General features: G+C 44.8%; 1 protein-coding gene and 1 pseudogene across 1 annotated transcript; one reads left to right on the top strand and one right to left on the bottom strand.

The window, feature by feature from the left end:
- Positions 1-749: 749 nt before the first annotated feature.
- On the top strand, positions 750-3,271 carry LOC117871105 (protein mono-ADP-ribosyltransferase TIPARP-like). Its single transcript, XM_034758786.1, has 4 exons — positions 750-986; positions 1,250-1,437; positions 1,523-1,795; positions 2,833-3,271. Exons 1-4 carry the CDS (start codon positions 750-752, stop codon positions 3,269-3,271), a joined length of 1,137 nt encoding a protein of 378 aa, XP_034614677.1.
- A 3,031-nt stretch (positions 3,272-6,302) lies between these two features.
- On the bottom strand, positions 6,303-18,663 carry LOC117871040 (annotated as a pseudogene).
- Between the last annotated feature and the right edge of the window lie 3,811 nt (positions 18,664-22,474).

Genomic DNA, 22,474 nt, shown 5'->3' with positions numbered 1-22,474 from the left:
AATTGTTGAGTGTTTCTTACAGCGTAGGTAGTACTCTTTCAGTAAGCAGAAATAAAGGGGAGCTGTGGGCAGGAGTAGAGTCCTTCCTGCAACAGACCTGAGTTCTTAGAGGCTGAAGATTCCATTCATGATGGAATAGGGAAGAAGTTCCTCCCAGAAAAGAAAGGCTCATGTTAGAAAGTTTCCTTTTCATAAATCCCTAGGTTATTTGTGGTTTGTGGTGACAGAGTTAGGGAACAAGATATCTCCTAATGTTTGAAGTAGACTAAAGCTTCTATCAAAACATGTCATGGATTTGCAGATATCCCAGTGCCTGAAGGTTCCAGGGTGCATTCCTTTAGGTTCACAGAAGCTTCTAGGTTATGCCTTCAGAAAGTTCCAGTAGTGGAAATCTGTAGACCTGCTACCTGGAGCTCAGCCTGGCCCTGGGCTCCAGGTCAGGAGAGTAGTCTTGCAATTATTAATTAGAATAATCTCATCCCTACCTCCTTGGACTAATTGCTTGTGAATCTCCCAACTGTGTGGCTCTGTCCTGACAGTACCTGGAGACATAACGCTACTCACCTGTAACTGGAATACAAATTCGCACCACCCACCCTTCATCCTCACTTCTTGAGAGGGTGGAAGGAATTGAGAATAGGGAAACGGGGGGAGGGGAGATACAATTTTGCTCATGGTGGAGTCCTCAATAGTCAGAACATCTTAGAGGCTTCCAGGCTCGATATAGGCGACACAAGAGCATCCCAAAAATGGGGCTCTGTACTGAATCTGCTCTCAGAACTCCAGTTACAGAGCAACTTTTCTTCTTTCCTAGGAAGGCGTTGTCTGGGAAAGTCAACTTGAGTACATTGAAAATAGATCATCATGGGCCTTTCAGTAATATACGGCGGCTGTCCAACACCAGTCATCCTGAGCAGAACCCCTACTTCCCCACTGAGTGGACAGTATATTGGGAGGATGGCAGCATCTGGAAGAAATACGAGGAGGTAAAAACAGTAGGACTCAGATCACCCTTTTTGGGAGGAGGGCTGTCTCTTCAGGGTATAAATCCATTTTGAGGATCTGTCTGTGTATGGTGGTGAAGGCAAGGACTGAATGAACATGGATTTGGAATTCCTTTTAGTGCCAGGAGATTGGTTGCTCCGGGGCGAGGGTGAGCTCTAACCACGAGGAGCAACATGCGTGGTGGAAGTGACTAGCCTTCTTCCAGCTACTGTAACTGCAGCTCTCCCTTACTCTCCCCTCTCAGCCCCTCTCGCATGATTTCCTTGCTGCCTTTGAAGACTGCACGCAAGAGCATGTCTTTCAGCTGCGAGGCCACCGCTACACCATGGACTTCAAGCAGAGTCTAATATACAACCATAATACAGGAAACAGCCACACTATCCAGCTCCGGCCCACTTATCGCTCACCCCTCCAGATGCTTCCACAGCTGTGGTAAGGAACGCCACAAGTGATACCATCACTAATGGCATCTAAGTGGTGCTAGGATGAATTAAATTGTGTCTTATTCTCACTTTAGGACAATTCCAAGCAGCCCCTCAGAAATGCATTATTCTCCCACTTCTAACATCCCTGGAGAAGATCCTACAGATGGTTACAATGGCCCATATCCTGCCTACTGGATCAAGCGTCCAGAAGGCAGTGTCCCATTTGTGCAGGAAGAGGTGTTGCCATCAGAAGCAGTGTACCACACCATTTACACCCTCTTCCACAAGTCTCTCTCAGAGGACAAAGTTCTTCTGCTCTCAGTTCACAGGATCCGGAATGACTTTCTCTGGCAAAAATACTGCAGGTAAAATTGATGCTGTTCCAGAGGGTTTCAGAGAGAGGGTTAGATCAGAGTGGAAGTATTGATTGTGTTGCTCATTGCCTGGGATGCAAAAACATGAGTCCTCTGAGGACTGGAAATCTGTATCATTGCTAATGTGCTAGTGTGTGGATCCTGCAGTAGGTAGGAGGTGGATGAGTAAATCCAGGTGCTAAATGCCCCACTGTGCAGATCCTACTATATTCAGAGATGGGAAGAAAGACCTGTTTGAGCACTATGGGATCTTCAGTGTATTTTATGATACATAAACAAGGAATGTGAATCTCAGGGCTTAAGTCCCAGGGTGCAGATCTGCAGCACATGGTACTAGTGCCAGGATTTACATTTCCAACATCTGAACCATGCATCAGCACAATGTCAATATCTACATTCCAGTGTGGGATTTAAATGGCCAGCCTCCACATGTGGTGTGATTATTCTTTAAAAAGAGGGCTAGCGTGCAGAAATACATGGTTAAGGTTACCTAAACAACCTTAACTCTGCCTCTCTGTCACCACCTCCATGGTAGCCAGAAAGACACAGCGAGTCACAAATGATATTCAGGTTTGGGATGAAGCTGAAGCCTCACTGTGTGAAGGCGGGAATAAGTGAGATGGTCAAATTTAATTTTTTAAATGAAGGGTGATTTATTGATGCAGACAGAAGTACAGGAATTACAACTGCAAATGCATGAGCAACACTCCTACTCTTACACATGCTGTATACAACTGTGCTTATTACCCAGGGGGTTTAGAGGGCTAGAGCATCTAGAAGTTTGGTGAGCTTCTGTAGCCCCACTTCCATTTTTCAGAGTGAGTGATTAGATTATTTGAACTTGAACTCCAGGTTAATGGAGAGAGGCATTTAGCCTGCAACTTGTTTTCTACATGTTAAAGAAGTAAAAAGACGGACACACAGAGTGGAGATGGGATTAGGTTCCTGGTTGAGGTGCTGGGGAAGTAACAAGTTTCCCCATAGGTCAGTAACTAACCACACTTGTTTCTCCTTTGCTCCCTCCTCAGCCAGAAGGATTTAATGTCACAGAGCCTCTCAGCAGAGGAGAAATTGAGGCTAGAGAAGCACCTCTTCCACAGCACCTCAGCCAAACGCCTGGGGTTTGCCTGCCAGATAAAGTTTGACACTCATCTCTCAGGATCACATATGTATGGCAGAGGTTGCTATTTCACTGTGCACGCAGACCAGGCTGACCGCTATGCCCAGGCAGGAAAGGGTGGGCTGCGCCACATGTTCTTGGCCAAAGTATTGGTCGGCAAATGTACACGCGGGAAAAAGCATTATTGGCAGCCTCCACAAATAGAGTCTGGTAGGGAATGCTTTGACTCATGTGTGGATAATGTGGCCAGTCCAAATATTTATGTGATCTTCAATAGCTACCAATGCTATCCATACTTCCTGATCAGCTACAAACTCTTATCTGACCCTGTGGTACTAGATGATTGATGGACAGCTCAAGGAAGAGGGGCAGTTAATGCTCACTATGATTATGCAGGTTCACTGATGAGGACACCCAACTCTTCCCAGGAGCACACACCATCCTTTCCATCCCCCACACCCCATCTCCTTCCTGCTATGATCCCTATAAAATGTTCTACAACCCATCCCATGGGGATGCATAGTGAGTGCTAGGTAAGACCGTGTCTAAAAGCTTTCCAGCATACCTGAAAAAGGAGTCCATTTGGTTTCCAGAGGGTCTCCTCTCACCAGATGGGCAGTTTGCTAATAGCTGTTCAACACAGTACATTAGTACAAACATTATCGATGGTTATATTTTCACTAAGTTTTAAAAAAAAACCTGGGCCAAGATTTTGAAAGTTGGGCAGATGCCTAAATGTGGATTTAGGGGGTTAACTCCAGGCTTCTATTTTAGACCATCATGGCCATTTTCTCCCTAAGACTTAAAATTGTTAAAGTTTTGTAGCATTAAAACTTATCTTATTACTAATTTTGAGCACCCATGGAGTGTAGAACACAAAGTCAGTGAGAAGTTGCAGCAGCAGTGGAAATGCAGGGCAGAACTTCTTACATCCTCCTTCCCTTCTTGAAAGCCTCCGATCTTCTTGCATTAGCACTCTTAATTGAGCCAAAAAATTATTACAGCGACTTCCTGGGTGCTTGGGATTATCAGTTTCCTCTGAGTTAAGCTACCCAACTCATCTTGTTATACTGTATTACCATTCGGGGGCTTGATTTTTTTCCCCTTTTTGTTCAGTGTATTTTATGATACATTTTAATAGGTGTTACATTTCCTTGTTTGTTTGAAAAATGAGTGATAATTAAACCTTTGATGCATTCTCTGCTGTTGTAAAAGATCATTAAAATGAAGTAAAATCTTGTGCTAGTTGGAAGACTCAGTATACAGTACCTCTTCCTTCATTCAAACACCCGGTAGTTTGTTCCTCCATTTAATTTGACTGAGACTTCAGGAACTAATTAAGTTCCCTGTTTTATGGGCAATAAGGAATGATTTGGTCTGCCCATAAAATGCAGAGACTGAAGCATAATGGTAGGCCCTGATCCAGTGAATTCCCTTGGAAGTTATCATTCTGATCTTATTATATTGTAATGCTAACAAAACACAAAAGTTAATATGAAACATCCAGCTTAGAAGCTACACATTGATCTGACCAGTATTCTCCTTCCAAGCCAATGCTACTGCAAGAAAGCCATCATCATCTGGGAGCTCAACCCTTGTAATGTCTTTCTAGTCCACCCAATTACAAAGTGATCTCCATAATTTCAGTCATTCTTCCTAAAACCTATAAAAGTTTACAAAACTGAGCGTCCACCCCAGAATGCTGGCAGATGCACAAAACTCATAACTTTCTTCCAGTCCCCATCCCACCCAAACGCAGTCCCAGAGCCAACACTACTGCTGCCCCTCTCTCGAGCTGACCTGCTCTCAGCCACAACCCTAGCCCTCTCTCACTGCTTCTTTCCAGTCTCTTATCTCTGGTGCAGGAGTCATGTACATACAATGGGTTTCCTTCCATAAAAATGCAAAGGGGTTACCCTGGTTGCACATGTCCTGTTTCCAGGACAAACATGTAACCATACACTGGAGCCCTGATGGAGGTGTCCCCTCAATTTCCCCATATATATGCTCACCATACATCAGGAAGCTGGGAGCGAGGATTGTGCCTACTGAAGGTGTGTAGTTCTGTACAATCCCCACTTCAGGCCAGTCACTAAATGCCACAGTCAGGACCTAGGTTTGCTTCCTTAAAGAGAAAGGAATCAGCATATTCAGAAGAAAATTCAGGTGCATGATAGATATTTGTCTCACATGACCAAGAAAGCAGATCCAGGAAATACAGGAACTCCTCACTTAAAGTTGTCCCAGTTAACGTTGTTTCGATGTTACGTTGCTGATCAATTAGGGAACATGCTCATTTAAAGTTGTGTAATGCTCCCTTCTAACATCGTTTGGCAGCCACCTGTTTTGTCCACTGCTTGCAGGAAGAGCAGCCTGTTGCAGCTAGCTGGTGGGTGGTTGGAACCAGGGTGGACCAGCAGCCCCCTTATCAGCTCCCCACTCCCCTAAGTTCCCTGTGCAGCAGCTATCCCTCCCCACTCTGCATGTGCTGCTCCTGCCCTCTGCCTTGGAGCTGCTCCCAGAGACTCCTGCTTGCTGTACAGGGGGAGGGGGGAAAAGGGGAGCTAATGTCAGGGTGTCTCCCCCTCCCCCCTGCTCCTGCATCCCACTTACCCCATCTTTCATAGAGCGGGGGGGGGGGAACGACACAATGGAGGGAGTGAGCTTCTATGCAGTAGCTGCCCTCTCAAGTCTCAGCAAGCCAATTTAATTAGCAAGGCAGTGTACTGAAGCCTGGGGTCAACTACTTAAAAGGGGAAATGCACATTTTTTCCTCTCACACACAGGGTGTGTGTGTCTGTCTGCCCTCCCTCCTTTCCTGCTGCCTTGTAGAGTGTTGTGAGAGTTAACCCTTGAGGGCTCAGTCAATTGCTAGTTCATTTAGCAGTAAGGCATTCCCTGGGAAATATCCCACCCTCCAACTCCTCCATCTCAACCAAGCTTCACAATCATCACTATGTACCAGTATCAAATTGTTTGTTTAAAACTTATACTGCGTTTGTGTATGTTTGTATGTATATATAGATATAGATATAGATATAGATATATATATAGATATATATATATAGACTTTTGGCTGGTGAAAAAAATTTCCCTGGAATCTAACCCCGTCATTTACATTAATTCTTATGGGGAAATTGGATTCTCTTAACATCGTTTTGCTTAAAGTCGCATTTTCCAGGAACATAACTACAATGTCAACTGAGGAGTTCCTGTACCTCTCTCTCTAGGTACTTATAAACCATACCCATCACCATAGTATCTAAGTCTGAAACGGATAGTACATTTACACCCTGGAGGGTCTAATACAGTTTTATTATATTTAAGAAACATAAAACTCTAAGTTCTTTACAACATTACAGCTAATATTTCTCATGACTAAGTCATAATCTTTTTCACTGGGTTCTTATCCCAGTTGGGCAGAGATTCCAGTTTCTTGGAGACTTCCACCTTAATAGACCACCCCCATGTCCTAAAGAAAGGGGCCAAATTCTTCTTCACTTGCTGAGAGAAATTCTCTGCCCACAGATTCATCTTGGAAGGGTTGTCTGTTGGGATGTTAGACATTTTCTGGTCAGCTGCGAAGAGCTGAACTAAGGGTTCCCAGCCAAAGGCTTCCAGCAGCTAGGAGGCAACAAGGAGCTGTATTAAAGCTGTAGCCTATACCCCTAAATTAAGGTTAACCAGACACATTGCACCTCATCCCACCTCCTGAACATTCATGATCAAGCTTACAATTACACCTCATGAACATTAATGGTTACCACATCTCTGAGTATCTAGTTCTTTGGTAACTGTCATCTTGGGAGTAAAGCTATTGAAAATAAGCTTCAGTGTTCAGACTTAAATAGTCAGGAGGGCCCTTGAAAACTGTTCTACTCTGAAAAGTGACTCACAAAATGGTATCTTGGGTCTCTATAGTTCAGTCTCTATATGTGACTCACAAGTTTCCAAATCAGGCATGCTCAGTTTATAAATAAGATGAGGTTTATTGGAAACAGCCCTAAAAAAGTCAGCCTGAGATCTGGGACACACGTGGGTTCTTAACTGTTTGTGTATCAGCAGTAATAAAGGCTCTGCAGACTGAAATTAGGCCCCCACTAACCTCTGTGCAACACCATTGTTTTCAGTGGATTTCAGTGTAAGCAAGTCAAACAATTCTATTTATGATGCACAAGGAAGTATAGGAAACAGCTAGTGTTCTCTGAGCTAGATTGGTTCAGCAGAACTAACAGGAGTAAACAGTTTTCTCACCAAAGTGAATAGATACACTCTAGCAGTACATCTGTGAAGTAAGAAGGTTCCATTTTCAAATGAGTCACCTTCCAGAGTGGAGAAATACTTCAGCTTGCATATTTTAATGTGCTGATTGGTGTGTATGTGCCACCATTGCCTTCTATTAAACAATGTGTCAGAGTTACTCAAATATATGTGACAATAGCATCCTCTAATGGCCTTTGGCTCATAATAAATAAGCCATACAGTGAACAGATTCTCATTTTAGCTGAAGTTCAGTACTCAGCTGGGAGAGGTCTCTTCTTTTTCACCTGTTACCAGACCAATGAATTTACTGAACGGAGCATGCAGCTGGGCATTCCGTGACTCAAAGTGTTGGAAGAGAGGTGGAGTGGAAATCAATGTAGCCATCTGGGAAGCACCACATGAAGCAATCCCTTCCCCCTTTCCTACTGGTAAAGGAAAGTATGGCCTTATAGATACTTATGGAGCTTTAGTGACTAGAAATGGTCTAAATTTTTGGACTGAAAAAATTTCCTATCAAAATGTGCTCCAAGAGCTGTTTGCTACCGACCTTTCTGGAGATGGTCAGTAGCCAGTATAATTATGAGTTTGAGTCCCCAGCCCTCACTTGCTCTTCAGTTGCCTATGATGTAACACTGAGAATATGCCTGCATATATTTGTTGACTAATAATTAAAAGTAAAGGGTCAATACTAGCTACATTATTATTAGATAGAGGGGGTTTTGTGATTTCCTCCAATGCTCCTGCCAGGGTATACCTCCCTCCCCCGATCTGAACTCTGGGGTACAGATGTGGGGACCCGCATGAGAGACCCCCTAAGCTTATCTTCTAGCAGCTTAGGTTAAAACTTTTCCAAGACACAGTCTTCTGCCTTGTACAGATATTGCTGCCACCACCAAGTGATTTTCACAAATACTCAGGAAAGGGTCACTTGGAATCCCTATCCCCCAAAAATATCCCCCCCAAGCTTCTTCACCCCCTTTCCTGGGAAGGCTTGAGAATAAAATACCAACCAATTGCCTTAGCAATGTGAGCACAGACCAACCCCTTGTCTAAGGACTTTGGAATCAAAGGATTCTTTTTTTTTTTTTTTTAAAGGTAAATTTTATTAAAAAAGAAAGAAACATCTGAAAACTCAGGCTTCAGGGATTAAACACCAAAAATAACTTTCTTGGGGTTTAGCTTAAAGGTTACAAGCAAAACAAAAGCACCTGGGGTTAGCACAGAGGAATTCACAAACCAAAACCACCAAAAAGGTTCCTAGTCGCATCTGTCTTAACTTTTCCTGTGCTACTTACATATCTGGGGTTCCAAATGAGGAGTTTCTAGGTATGATGCTGATGATTTCCCATATCTGGCTTAAAGCTTACAGACAGCTTGTGGCTGCCTTCCCCTCTCTCCAGCCCAAGAGACAAAAAAAAGCCACCCCACACCCAGCAGTTTTTCCAGTTTGAAAGGGTAAAGCCTCTCTATTGGTTCCCCAGGTCAGGTACCAACTCAGGTTAAGCTTCTCTTAACCCTTTACAGGTAAGGCAATTAGGGCACAGCTGCTAAGGAGGTTTCTATAGCTACTGACTGGCTGGATGTCCATAAAAGGGGGCTACCCCCCTTATTTATCACAGCTCCCCACTCCCATTCTCCATCCATTGTATTGTAATTTAAATGAATTACCAAAATAATTGAAACTAGCTGGACTATACTGCATTATTTTGACAAAAAATAAGCAGAATTTTGAATAATTTTTAGTTTTTTGCTGTAGAATTTTTAATATTTTGGCACAGAATTCCCCGAGGAGTACATTATGGAGCTTTCCATGACAGGCCTCACACCCAAACAAACATGAGAAAACTGATAAAACACCACTTTGTGGAAGCCGTGAGACCCAATCAGGGAGCCATTTTTGTAAAAGCAGTTTCATAAGAATGTCTGACTCCATTCTCCCCATCTCACCTACAGGTAGGTCTCCAGCGCAATCCCAGACACTCCAGTCCTTTAGCCAGGCCCCTTTCTCAAGCTAACATCTGACCCTCTCCCTCTGGCGCCCCAGGTGAAGCTCTTCGTGAGCTCTCTGTCTGGGAATCCTAGCACTTTCTCATGCACATAGACAGACCAGAGGTTGCATGTGGCCTCAGTGGTGTGAGGGGGGAATTCCCAGCTTCCCCACTGCTGGTTGTGTCCCAGCTCATGAATGGGACCCCACAGAACATTGGCTTGTATGTATTCCATGTTCACTAACTCCTTCACTGAATCCAAATGGTACATGATGGGGAACCCAGCATACATCCAGCCTAGTAGGAAGCGATGGAGCCTACAGCCCAGAGGGGAACTCATTTTAAAACTGTTACTTTATTGCAGGCTTTAGAGCTATACAACAATTCACAAGAAGTAATTCATCTGGCAAATTCAACCCCTTGTTCTGCTTGTGAGCTATCCTAAAGCAGATTGTGGTTTCCTCACATTTTATTTGACAAGTTAAATTATTTTTAAAACACGGTTTGGTGTATTTGATGCTCCACATTCACACACTGATCCAGGTTGCTCAGGTAAATCCCATAGGTTTTTTTCTATTTTCTCACCTCCACGCCCCCCAGAGTAGTGCACTGCTGGTGAGAATACTTCCACATGGGATTTAAAAACTCAGTTTTCACAAATACTGGCTCATATAACTCAGATTTGTTTTCCGTGAGCATTTACCAGTAACGCTTGCTCCAATACTCGTGAGACAAGCAAACAAGAGAGGAGCACAGTAAAAGAATTCAATACATAGAAAAAAAAAAAGTTCTTTGGAGCAGGGACCGTCCTTTTGTTCTGTTTTTGTACAGCGCCTAGCACACTGGGGTCTTGGTCCATGACTGGGGCTCCTCAGTAATGCAAGTAGTAATAATAGAAGCATGCATATGAAAAATCCCCTCCTTCTCCCAAACAAAACACTCCATTGCACACCCAATTCTCCCCGTGGGGAGAAGATGAAAGAACAAGCCACATGTGACAACTATTAGCAATGCACTACTGGAAGGTGCCCGATTACTAGGGTGAGGAGGGTGGTATTAGAACAAAATTCATTAAGACATTACAATGAATGTGTGTGGAAAAATATTTGGGGTTAGGTGAATACCACAAATCTTACACTGTTTTCTTACCATATTATACCCGCCTCCTGAAGTACTTGGGTGGGTGGGAGGTGCACTCTAGAAATAAAGCCTATGAGCATTAGTAACAATGACAAATTCTACTGGCCCTGCCTTTTAGTCAGAAGGACAGCCAGAGGCAAGCCCATAGGAACCTTAGGATGCATACAGAGGTTGAATGACTTGCCCCAAAGCTACATAGTAGGAGGCTGGAATGTAAGCGCTCCTAGCTCCCAGCCTCCAGCTCAGTTGTCTGCACTACAAGGCTACTCAGCTGTCTTTTATGACAGTAGGTTATACTCACCAGCTAAGATCTGCCTGGGGGGAGGGATAGCTCAGTGGTTTGCGCATTGGCCTGCTAAACCCAGGGTTGTGAGCTCAATCCTTGAGGGGACTACTTAGGGATCTGGGGCAAAAATCAGTACTTGGTCCTGCTAGTGAAGGCAGGGGGCTGGACTTGATGACCTTTCGGGTCCCTTCCAGTTCTAGGAGATGGGTATATCTCCATATTATATCTGCTACAATCCTTTCTGGCCAAGGAAACGTTTGCGGTGCTGCCGCCAGCTTAGCTACAGCTGCCATTATCTGGTCCCAGATGGTCAACAAAGGCTCTGGGTTCTCTATATGGCAAATGCTGTCAGAAGGCACCGTCAAGATGAGGTTCTTGGTAGCTAGTTCCCCACCATAGAGCAGGATACTGGTCTGCCATGGGTGCTTAGAGGTCTCTCCTGTAGCAATGTGGCAACAAGATTAAACGCAAACATCTACAGCAGATTATATCGCTTCAGCTGTATCTTTTTTGGTTTATTTGAATTTTAAATTAGGAAATTCAAAAGGAAGATCTCCCAGAGCAACATTAACACAGTTATATTGCACCCCCCATGCCGTGTGGATTCATTTAGGTTTTTAAATTCATAAATTCCATGCAAAATGTTATGAAAATTGTACCATTTGTTTTGATGGGTTCTAAATTGACTGTGGCCACTCAGGGAAAAAAAGAGGTGGCTGTCACTGCCAACAGCTCAGTAAAAACACTGCTTAGTCTTTAGTGCAAGTCAAAAAAAAAAAAAGCAAACAAAACATTAAGATCTGTTTTTATCCTGCTGCTCATCTCTGTATCTGAACACCTTCCATGTAAAGACAATCGCAACAGTGTCAGCACCGCGCAGAGATCCCAGGTTCTCAGCCCCCTACACTGCCCCACTTAGGTTGGTGCAAGTGCTCCTGGAGAGAACACACACCAGTGGCAGAAGGGCAGTGTGAACATGAAAAACCGCAGTAATTACTATGGTGGTGGTACATGGACCTAATGTTGGTCGACTTCATTGTGTAGTGTAGATAAGGCCTTAAATACACTTTCCATGCACACACAACTCCTGTCCACATCAATGGGTGTTCACATCCCCTAAGCCCTTGAAGCAGGAGACTTGTAAAATACACAAGAATGTGCCATAATGATTCTCTCTCTCTGGCCTTGTCTGCACTGGCAAGTTTCTGTACAGTAAAGCCACTTTCTGCGGTTTAACTCCCGACGTGTACACACTGCCAAGCCACTTAGTGCGCAGTTGCAGTGCTATAAAAAAAGACCACCCCGATGAGAGGCATACAGCTTTCTGCACTGGAGGTACAGCTCTGTGGTGCCAGTATAGACACCCTGGTCAATTACAGCACTGCGATTGACCTCCAGGAGGTGTCCCACAATGTCTGTTCTTGCCTCTCTGGTCATCAGTTTGAACTCTACTGCCTTGCCTCCAGGTGACCAACCGTGAGCCTCACCCCTTAAATTCCTTGGGAATTTTGAAAGTCCCCTTCCTGTTTGCTCGGTGACGCATGGAGTGGTCTCAGCACATCTTTCCAGGTCACCATGCCTTCTCCACACAGCAGGCGATCCCCCACTTGGAGCAATGCTAAGCTGCTGGACCTCAACATTTGGGGAGAGGAGATTGTCCAGTCCCAGTTGCGCTCCAGCCGTAGGACCTATGATATTACATACAGATTTCACGATGCATGACAGAAAGGGGCCATGACCGGGACACACTGCAGTACAGAGTTAAAGTGAAGGAGCTGTGGAACGCTTACCAAAAGGCACAGGAGGCAAACCGCTTAATATTAATATTAAATGAGAAACATGATGCTGCCACTTGGTGGCAGCAGAGGTGAAAGATGAGGGGGGGAAAAGCACTTGCAAGCATTGAACAGCTGACTGAAAACTGTTCCAAGTGGAGTCACTGATACTTAGAAGTATGCTTTTGTTTAGGTCTTCAAAATCAGGAGATGTAGCAACATTGTCCAGTGAAAGCTGTGCAGTGCATTTATCAGTGTACTTACCAAGCCTGAAGAAAGGAGCCTGCATAACCCCTTTTACAGTGATAGGCATGTTACCTAACTGGCTGCCCTTTGGCACTATGATGTAAATGTAAGCGGGGGAATGGTCCCGCTATTGTGGGGAACTTTCCTGGCTTCTGCACTACCCCGGTGAAGAGGGCTAGCGAAAGGATCCGAGTCCTCGCTCCCACTTCCTTTACCCAGAGGCCTCCCTGCCCTTGAGGACTTCCCTTCCACTCTCCTGTCTGGCAGAGTCCTCATAAACCCCGACAAGGCTGGGCCCAGGATTCCTGGGGGGCTCGACCCCCAACCCTGCGGTGGTCACCCAGGACAGGGGCTAGGGTGTCCCCACTCCGGGGTACTCTCTCTGCACTGGGCACCTCCCTGACCCACTGATCATTTCATACAATTTAAAGCAAATACAAGTTGTTTAATTAACAATTAATTTTAAAAAAAGAATAAGGAAAAATGGGAAAGGTTAGAGGAAAACACATCACCCTGCTCTGTGGCAGGGAACATTACAACCAGTGTCTCTGGAACGTCAGGGCAGTTCAATCTGTTCCTTGTAGGTCCCAGGCCTGCTTCTCAGGCCCTGTCTGTGCTGCAGAGACGCTGTGGATTGGACACTTGCTCTGGCGGTGGCCACACGCTCTCAGGCTCTAGGTGGCAGGACCCTTTTTCCCAGCGTCGCCCCTGCCCAGTCGGGGTTATGATCCCCCTGCAAGTCTGGCCTGCAAGGCCTCTTGGCTGAGGCGTCTCCCTGTGCTGGGCCCACTGCCCAGGGTCCCCCTCACTCTCCCCAGCTGCTCACCGCACTCGGACTGCACACGGCTCCGGACTGCCCCAGCCCCAGCTCCGGACTGCTCCAGCCTCAGCTCCAGCTCCGGACTGCCCCAGCCCCAGCTCTGGACTGCTCCAGCCTCAGCTCCAGCTCCGGACTGCTCCAGCCCCAGCTCCAGCTCCACTCTGCCTCAGCACGGCTGCTGCTGCTGCTCTGCCTTCAGCTCCCTGGGCTGCTTCTCTGGCCTCTCTGGCTCTGGTTGCTGCAGCTCTGCTCCCAGGACAGCTCTGCTCTGCAGGCTGCTTCTGTGACTCTGCTCCCAGCTCTGACCTGCTTCCTGGCTGCTTGTCTGGCCCCTCTGGCTCTGGTTGCTACAGCTCTGGTCCCAGGGCAGGTCTGCTCTCTCCGGGCTGTGCTCTGGCTTTTGGGGCTGCAACTCTGCTTCCAGCAGCTTAGCTCGGGCCCCTGCACTCTCCTTAGCTCGGCCCCACTCTGTCTGACTCAGGCCATTCCAGTTTCCACGGAGGACGGGACCCACCCTGGCCTCCTGACTCTCTGATTAGCCTGCCCGCCCTATCAATCAGGCTGATCTGGAGCATTGGCCTCTCCCCATTGCCCCTGGGGACTGTCAGTCTCAGGCTCCTAATTTGCCATCGACCCTTCCCCTTTCAGTGCTGGGAGCTAGCCAACCAAAACACCCCACTAAATGTTAGTAAGGGGGCAACAGTCCCCTTACATTAATCAGGCCACCCCAGAGAGAGGAGACAGCCATCTCCCGATCTTCAATGCTGTGCTTGCATATCACCACAGGGCCACGTCTTAGGTCCTGTTCTCCATTGCTTTATCCAGTCCAATACTAAATGACTCAAGCAACTGGCACTTCTTAGAAATGTATTTCCCCATCAAGATTGTAGGGGAAAGTCTACCCTGGCTTCTGGAAAGGTTGGAGGGAAGAAAATGGAAATGGACTACACCTAACCCAGTACCCATTGTATACTGGTAACTTATGATTAAGGATAAGATTTTTGTCATGGAAGTCACGGATTCCGTGATTTTCACAGACCTCCGTGACATTTGCTGCTTCAGCCCTGAAGCTCCGAGCTGCAGATCTCACAACTGTCACGGGTGGGGGGTGGGGGGGCTGAACAACTATAACAGCTATTATAGAGTAGAGTCCATAATCCCCCCGAGGCAGTTAGCTCTCCCCCCCACACACACTTTTTTTTTTTTTTTTTTTTAAGTAAAAAAAGAGTCACAGACAGGTCACAGGCTTTTGTGAATTTTTGTTTACTGCCTGCAACCTGGCCGTGACTTTTACTAAAAATAACCATGACAAAATCTTAACCTTACTTACGATTCTATGAACGCCAAGTAATATTCTAGTGTGGTCTCATCAGGCTCATGGAAAGCAGTGCTATTTTTTTGCATGTTCTACAGATGATACCACTTGTGGGTAGTAGTGAATGGACAGCTTCTTTCACCTGGGTTTATGCCATTGACTTCCAGAGTGATATGGGGGATGGTGGGGAGTTCACAGTAGCACAGTCTGGCATAGTTTGGGACAGCTCTGTGGCCAGACACAGGAGCACTGTCTCCTTGGTCCTGTTCCAGACTGGGCATTCCTTGCACACAGGTGGGATCCCACTGCTGTGCAGTATTGTGTACAGGATACAGTGGAGTGAAGAATATGTGGGGCTATCGCTGATAGGGATTTGGAGCAATTCCATGCAGTCCTGCCCCAGTTTCTGGAGCCAGTCTTTCAGCTGGGGCTGGATTTCCTCTTTCTTGGCTAGGTGCTGCTGGAATTGAGGGCGTGCCCTGCAGAAGTGGTAACGTTGCATCTCCTCTGCTGGTCATAATACCAGGTATTTATCTGTCTCCATGTATTGCCCCAAGATGCTGATCCCAAACCGGTTGAAGATTCTGTTGCCAGGATATTCAGCAATAGTGGTCTGGTCACTATTTTAGGAAGCCCACTAACAAGCCTGACCTCTAATCAGCAGGCCCCCTCCCTCTGCCACAAACTCATGGATCTTCTTGACCTCTGTGTCACTGTAGGACTGGCAGCAGTAAATGCTCAGGTTGTCAGTCAGAGCTGAGATCTCGCACACAACCCTCTGCTGAGTTAGCAAGTCATGGAGGCTCTTTAGGTTGGGGTTGATGCCAACCCTCCCTTTCTTCCCAGCACCTAGCCACTTAATGGCATCGAGAAGGAATGGCATCAGCACATAAGTTTGGCTCTCATGCATAGCTGCTACCACACGGCCCTGGCCGTAGTGAGCTGACACAAGAAAACACTGGTAGGAGCCATCCATGGCAAGGGGGAAGGCCAAAGCCCCATGGATGAGCAAATGAGAGGGCACACCACCCATCACTATGTCCAGCTCAGACACCCCTCTGAAGAGAAGCTTTAAGTGTCTGCAGAGATCTAGCCCATGTCTGCAAAGCCAAGAGAGGTTGCCATCAGGTGAAATGCCAACACTAGCATAGAATCATCTGAGCTGAGACATGAGTCTGGTTTATCCACCCTGCCCATAGTAGGATCAAAATATCCTTCAATCAGTCACCTGGCTGCCTAAGCCTGCCAGTTCAGCCCTGACAAGGTAATGCCCTTCTGAGCAGTCCTCAGGTCTGTTGGAGATGTTTGATAAGAGTGTGTGCCTAAATCCTTCATCTTTCTTATCCATACCCAGCACCAAGCTGGCCCTTCTCTCATTCCACCCAAAATATCCATTCCTTTTCTCCACAGCAAATCTGGTCTATTTTTTCCCCCCATTTATGAAAAACCAAAGCCTGCCTTTTTTGACCCTTTACTGTGCATCATCATGATGTGGCTGTTACATGTCATTCATTCTTGCCCTATACCTTCTGTTATATGAAATGACCACATGTGGGGAGCAATTGGTGAGATGCAAATGACTGACATGGTAGCAGAGATAAAAGGAATGAGAGAGGTGAGGAGATACACTTTTCACTGAGCAACTCAGCTCTTCGGATATCTGAAAACACATTGCTTTGCTTTGAAGCATAGCAGTAAAATTGGCTTAGTTATATTTCCAGAATTACACTTTTTAAAATCTGATCTTTATAAAAATATTTTTGGAGCACAAACACAGAAGCGTGAATTGCAGTGCTACTGCAAAAACTGAAAAGATCAGTTTTGTTTCAGCCACAAGTTTCCTATGCAACTTTTGGCAAGTCACTTAGAGTTTCTATTCTTCGCTTGCTTCAATGGCAGTTAGTCACATATGGTTTTCGAAGCATGAGAACTTTTTAAATCCTTCACCACTGCTTCCCTAGAAAACTACCTCGTGCATGAGCCAGGATAAAAATCTACTTATGTTCAAAATTCTGCGATGGTCTCTTGTGCTGACGCATGTCACAGTGCTTGTGCCGACGCAACTGGTCAGGATTCTTTTTTTCTTAAACCATTAACATTTTCAGCAAAAAGAAAATTTTTAATTTTCAAAAGTTTTCTTCAAAGTTTTGACATTCGAAACTCCACATGTGAAAGCACCATGATTTCTTGCAATTACAAGTTACACTAGGGATTGATATCAGCCATAGGACTTGTCTTCACTACGGGGGTGTCAACTTACGTGAATAACGTAGCTGGAGTCGATGTAGCTTAGGTTGACTTACCCCAGCGTCTTCACTCCGCTGCATCAATAGGAGACGCTCTCTGGTTGACTTCCCTTACTCTTCTAGGAGAGCTGGAATACCGGGTCAACCAGAGAGTGCTCTGCCGTCAATTTAGCGGGTCTTCTCTAGACCCACTAAATGGACACCTGCTGCATTGATTGTAGCAGTGTCGATCTCCCTGTAATGAAGACCAGCCCATAGAATGGGACCTCAGGCAGAAGCTTGACTATTGCGAGGCCATCATGTCTCCATTAATAAACCACACACAGAGTCTGAACTCAAACCCTGGTCCTACAGCGACAAGAAACAAAAATGTTTTAGCACTTGTGCTATAGGAATATCTCTGTTAACCGTCACCTGTGGAAGGTTCCTTATGCGCGATAAGCCGCAACTGCACTCTCTCTCTCACACACACCCCTACCTATCTTGAACCGTTTTTTCAGAAGTCTTCTGAAAACAAGGCGTATGCGCAATCTTACACTCATTGCAATCAACAGTAAAAAAAAATCAGTGGGAGCAGGACTGTACCCCTTTTATTAGCCCATCAAAAATGTACAACTACTTGTGTAATTGTAATGTATTTTTCCCCCCCCAAATATAGCTAGCAGGTGAATCTTTAAGGAGAACTAACTCTATGGAAAATTTGAAGGGGGCACTAACCAGCTATTTTTGAGCTAGAGGGGAAAAGTAAACTCAAATCGAAATAATTTTTGAATACTTGTTATTGAAGGAAATTGGTGAACCTATTTCTTAAACTGTGGAATTTTTAAAATTTTATTTATTGCCTTCAGAGACTGCACAGTATTTTTCAGGCCAAATAGATTTACCATATTGAAGTTATAAGGATGTTAAAGAGTTTTATAATGGAAGCAGATTGCCACCTTAATTATGGAGAGGCTACATAATATTTTACAGTACTTTTAACGACACCTTTAAACATGTGTAGAATGGTTTGGATACTCATGGAGTGATCAAAAGAATCGCTGGCACCATTCCTGAGACGTTGAAGATCCTCTTCTCACCATATCTGGCTGTGAAGTACACATCAGCCACATGGGTGACAGTTCCCAGGGAAATCAAACAGCACTCTCTCTCGGCTGTGCTCACAGGTCCAATGCCAAGCCTGACCCCCAGTGAGCAACCTCCCACCTTTCTTTACAAAGTGGATCAGGTCCCTCATCTGTGTATCATCATAGGTGTCTGTACAATAAATGCCAAGTAAGGACGTGATTGCAGAGCAGGGCTGCATTCTAGTGCCAGACCTACGGAAAATCTCCATGAGAGATCTCAAGTTGTGTGGACCCACCCCCACCCCCGACACTGCTGGGGGGGGGGAGGGAGAGAGAGAGATACTGAGCCAGCTGACCGCATTTTGAAGGAACTGTGCCATCTTGGGCTTCCCCAGATATCCCTCGTGAGCTACCATCCCTATCCAGCCCTTGCCATACTGCGAGGCAGTGATCAGGACCTGCTCCTGAGGGTTCACCAGCACCGTGAAGGCAGTCTCTCCGATGAGCAGCAGCTCACAAGGAACACAGTCACCAGTCAGGTCCCAGTCCTGGACACCAGCCACCAGCAAATCATAGGCAGCAGAAGGATCCATACGAGGCTTCTTTCTGTCTAGAGTAGAGTCCATAATAAAACACATTCATACACAAGATCTGGTCCTCCTTTTCCAGGTGTGGCCTGGCTGTGCCACAGACCAGGATACAATGCTAGATCATAGCCAACATGCCTCTTCACTATCTGCAATGCCTACTCCACTATCATCCCCTTGAATCCTGGACTCTGTGTACCAGGACCAGAGCCAGCACTAAAGGCAGACGTATGCTGCACTGGGGCATAGGAATTGGAAAACAGTGTTGTGTAACTTATGTAAAACTCTAAATGAGCTATTAGTTCATATTTAAATATAGAATAGACCTTGCATGTACACATACATATATCTATTTCCCTCCTTCCTAGTCATATTACATATTTTTAAAGAGACACTTGCCATGTTCAGGGCTGAACTAAAAGCTATTCTTTCTGTGCAACTTCTCTTTTGAATGCAGCTGACAAACCAAGAGTTTTATCTCAAACGATGTGGCCGTATTTACGCTTTCTCTCCAGCAAAATTGCTCACCCATTTGGAAGGATTTTAAACAGTCCCAAGATCAAATTAAAAAACCAAGAGAATGCTATGAAAAGTAAGGAGATTGTACCCAAATTCTATTCTGAGTTCAGAAACTGGTAAAAACATACCACAAAACCTTCATCCCACTAACCGAGAATATAACAACCTGTCAATTAATAAAGAGTTCCAGTTTTTAAAAGTACATTTTGGGTGCAAGTCAGAATTCTCTGCTCTTACACCGTGGTAACATTTTACACCTGTACCATACACATGTAAGTTACTGTCCACTGAACTGTACCTTGAGCAGTCAATGCCCATGGTTTTTTTAGTCCCTCCTGAATAGGAACTAGTATTTACCTAGTGATACAGCCAGTGCTTCAGTTAATCCCAACCAAAATATCTTTATATTTATACTACATCTGGTAGCGCATGAAATTGAAGACCTGCTAATCAGCAGTAAGTTTTTGCTCTGCTTTCAAGTAATATGGCTTACATCCTGTAGATTCAGGAATAGTTACCAATCCCCTATAAAATCTTCCACAGCAAAGTCCTATCAGCACAGGCTAATTTTAAAAGTGATTGTCCAGTAGAGGAAGGGTAAAAGTAGCTAAAAGCATCTAAGCGACTTTGGAGCTTACACCCTGTTTTCAGAAGTGACTTAGGCTCCTACATCATTTAAAGTCACATTTGAAAATGGGGTGCAAGCTCCAAAGTTACATAGGTGTTTTGGAATTTTTTTATCCTAAGCGTAACAGGAAAATAGCCTTGGTGAAAAATGGCATGGTTTAAAAGGGTGAGAAATGACTAGGCATTAAAACTGCAGCAAGCAGGTTTGGAGGAGAGAAAGCATAAGTAAGGCTGCAGTATTCCTTCCGATAAAATTCCTTGTCCATCAGCTGCATTCAAAAGACGTTGTACGGAGACAATAGCTTTCAATTCTGCTCTAAACTTGGCAGTGTATCTAAGGGAGGAAATGGGTGTGTATGTGTATATATAAATACACACACACAGTCTTACATACAGACACCAAACCAAACCTTTCAACCAAGAACTTACTATTTTCACAAACAGAAGAGGGTTCTCTCCCGACCGCCCGCTTGTATGTCAGCTTCCAATTCAGCACACTAGCTTCTTTTCTGGCCAAAATTTACTCATGTGAATAATCCCACTGAATTCAATGAGAGTGGTAGGTGCTCAACATCTCTGAAGATCAGATCATTTGTGTGTCTTCCTTACCTTTCCTTTAGGTGTAACATCACCAGCTAAAGTAGGGGAAATCTAGAGTCCTGAACTCAGGTCCTGGCTAGTAAGGAAGAGAATAAATTATTTTCCAAGTAATTTGTTTCAAAAACATATTGATCTGTTAATTTTTAGGTCTATGCAGTGTTCTTTTAATTATTCCAAGTCTTTACCAAAAAAAAAAAAAAAAAAAAAAAAAAAAAAAACCAGTCCTATAAGGCCTTTGTCTTACACACACACACACACACACACACACACACACACACACACACACACACACACACAGAGAGAGAGAGAGCGCGCGCAAGCCACCTGGAACATTAAAAGGAACAGTTCCAGGATCCTGAATATCGAGCAGGAACCTTGAATATCTAGTAGGTCACTTCCACAGCTTCCAGTTGTTCCTATTTACTTTCTTCAGGAGAAAACAGCTATTTGGTTAGGTATTTCTAAGAAGTCTCTCACCATACTAGGTGTCTTGTTTCCTCAAACTGCAGCTACTGATAACAGCCAAGAAGGCATCTGAGCTGAGCACTGGCCAAGGAGAGCTGGCTTACCTCCTAGCTAGTGAAAGTATTCAGAGGGACTTTTGTAAAGTCACATGACTTTATGATCCAAGGAGCAGGACATATGCTGAAGTGAAAGAAAAATTAAATCCCCTCCCTTCCAGTAGAAGTGATTAACACCACGTCTCTTTGCACAAAATTTTCAGATGCAAAAAGGAGTGTAAGCTGCTGTCCTTTATGGACCCCTTGTCAGAATCACATGCTCTCTATGTATGTTTTGGTATTTGGAAGCAGGTGATCTGACTTCAGAATCAATAAGCATCAATCTAAACCGGTCATTCAGAAATCTCTCTGAAACTTCTGAAGTTCAGTGTTATTTTGATATACACAAAGCAACCATGTAACTTGTCTAAGTTACTTTCTTGTAGGTGAAGGGAAAACAAGAAATCAAAACAGAAAAGTCAAGTCTCCAGGAGATCTCCATGAGAGCGTGTGAACAGGGCATTTTTCTTCTATAACACATCGTCTCACCTTTTGTCCCCAAGATGGCAGCTGCCTCTACAGACAGGAGACATCTAGTAGTGTCGGAGCACACAATATGGTCTACTCATGATTTTAGAGATAACCCCCCCAATAGGAAACTTTAATGCCCCAGAGTCATGTTACTGTAAGAATCTCAGCTTTTGAAGGGGAAGTTTTTTTTCCCTGAGCTTTTCTCCCTAACTATAAGGGCTAAAAACATGAATCCTAAAAACCACAAGGCAAATAAAGAGCCTTAAATGTATTGGGTTTTTTAAGCCAATCTCACAATTTTGAGAGGGCCTGACTCATGATTTTTTAAATGTTTGGCATTGGTGGTACAGACAGCAGTCAGACAAAGGCCTAGTTGTGTCTTACTCACACACTACTCTTTTCAGTAGTAGTAGTTTTTAATACTTATTTTTAGTGGTGTGGGAGGGCTGCATGTATGGCATGGCTGGAAGCATCTGACAGGATGAGCATTTAGCACTGTGTGGGATAATGAAGATGCACTATCAGAGACAAGAGGCATGCACAGAAAACACACTGAAGATGTAAGTTTGATGCAAGAACACGAGTTCATGAATCTATTTAACTTAATCTTAAAACTAACAAAGCAAGAAACAGACTTCTCAATACAGAAACAAAAGCCTGTTAGCGAAATGAAGTGTCTTGATGCTATCTACCTGCAGTAATTTCTTCCAACTAGTCATCCTTACCTTTAACACAGAGAAGGGGGTGGAAGCTTGTATTTTAGAGATCTCCGGATCCTCTTCCTTCACAGATCCTTCCCTGCCAAGGTAATTCTTTCTTAGTCCCCTTCCCTCCCCTATATAAAGGGTTTATGAGAGGAGAAAAACTCCCTGGTAAATGGAGCAGATCCACCCCATCCTCTCACAACTTGAAGAATTAAAAAACCCCAAAACAAACAGCCATAGAGCTGCACCTCATATCCTGTTACAGTTGCTGACAACTGATTCCCTCCAATTGCCAAACCAACCTTGCACCACCCAGCATGGCCACTGAAGTGGGCG

Source organism: Trachemys scripta, chromosome 1, assembly GCF_013100865.1.
Source record: "Trachemys scripta elegans isolate TJP31775 chromosome 1, CAS_Tse_1.0, whole genome shotgun sequence".
In the NCBI taxonomy this organism is placed as follows: domain Eukaryota; kingdom Metazoa; phylum Chordata; order Testudines; family Emydidae; genus Trachemys; species Trachemys scripta.
This window is presented reverse-complemented; position numbering and strand designations above follow the sequence as displayed.

What these genes read in the sequence shown, in the direction of transcription:
- LOC117871105 (XM_034758786.1), top strand. Translation starts at nt 750, where the DNA reads ATGGGGCTCTGTACTGAATCTGCTCTCAGAACTCCAGTTACAGAGCAA. An exon ending in TCTGGAAGAAATACGAGGAG is followed by an intron (nt 987 to 1,249) that starts GTAAAAACAGTA and finishes CTCCCCTCTCAG; the next exon opens with CCCCTCTCGCATGATTTCCT. An exon ending in CAGATGCTTCCACAGCTGTG is followed by an intron (nt 1,438 to 1,522) that starts GTAAGGAACGCC and finishes TTCTCACTTTAG; the next exon opens with GACAATTCCAAGCAGCCCCT.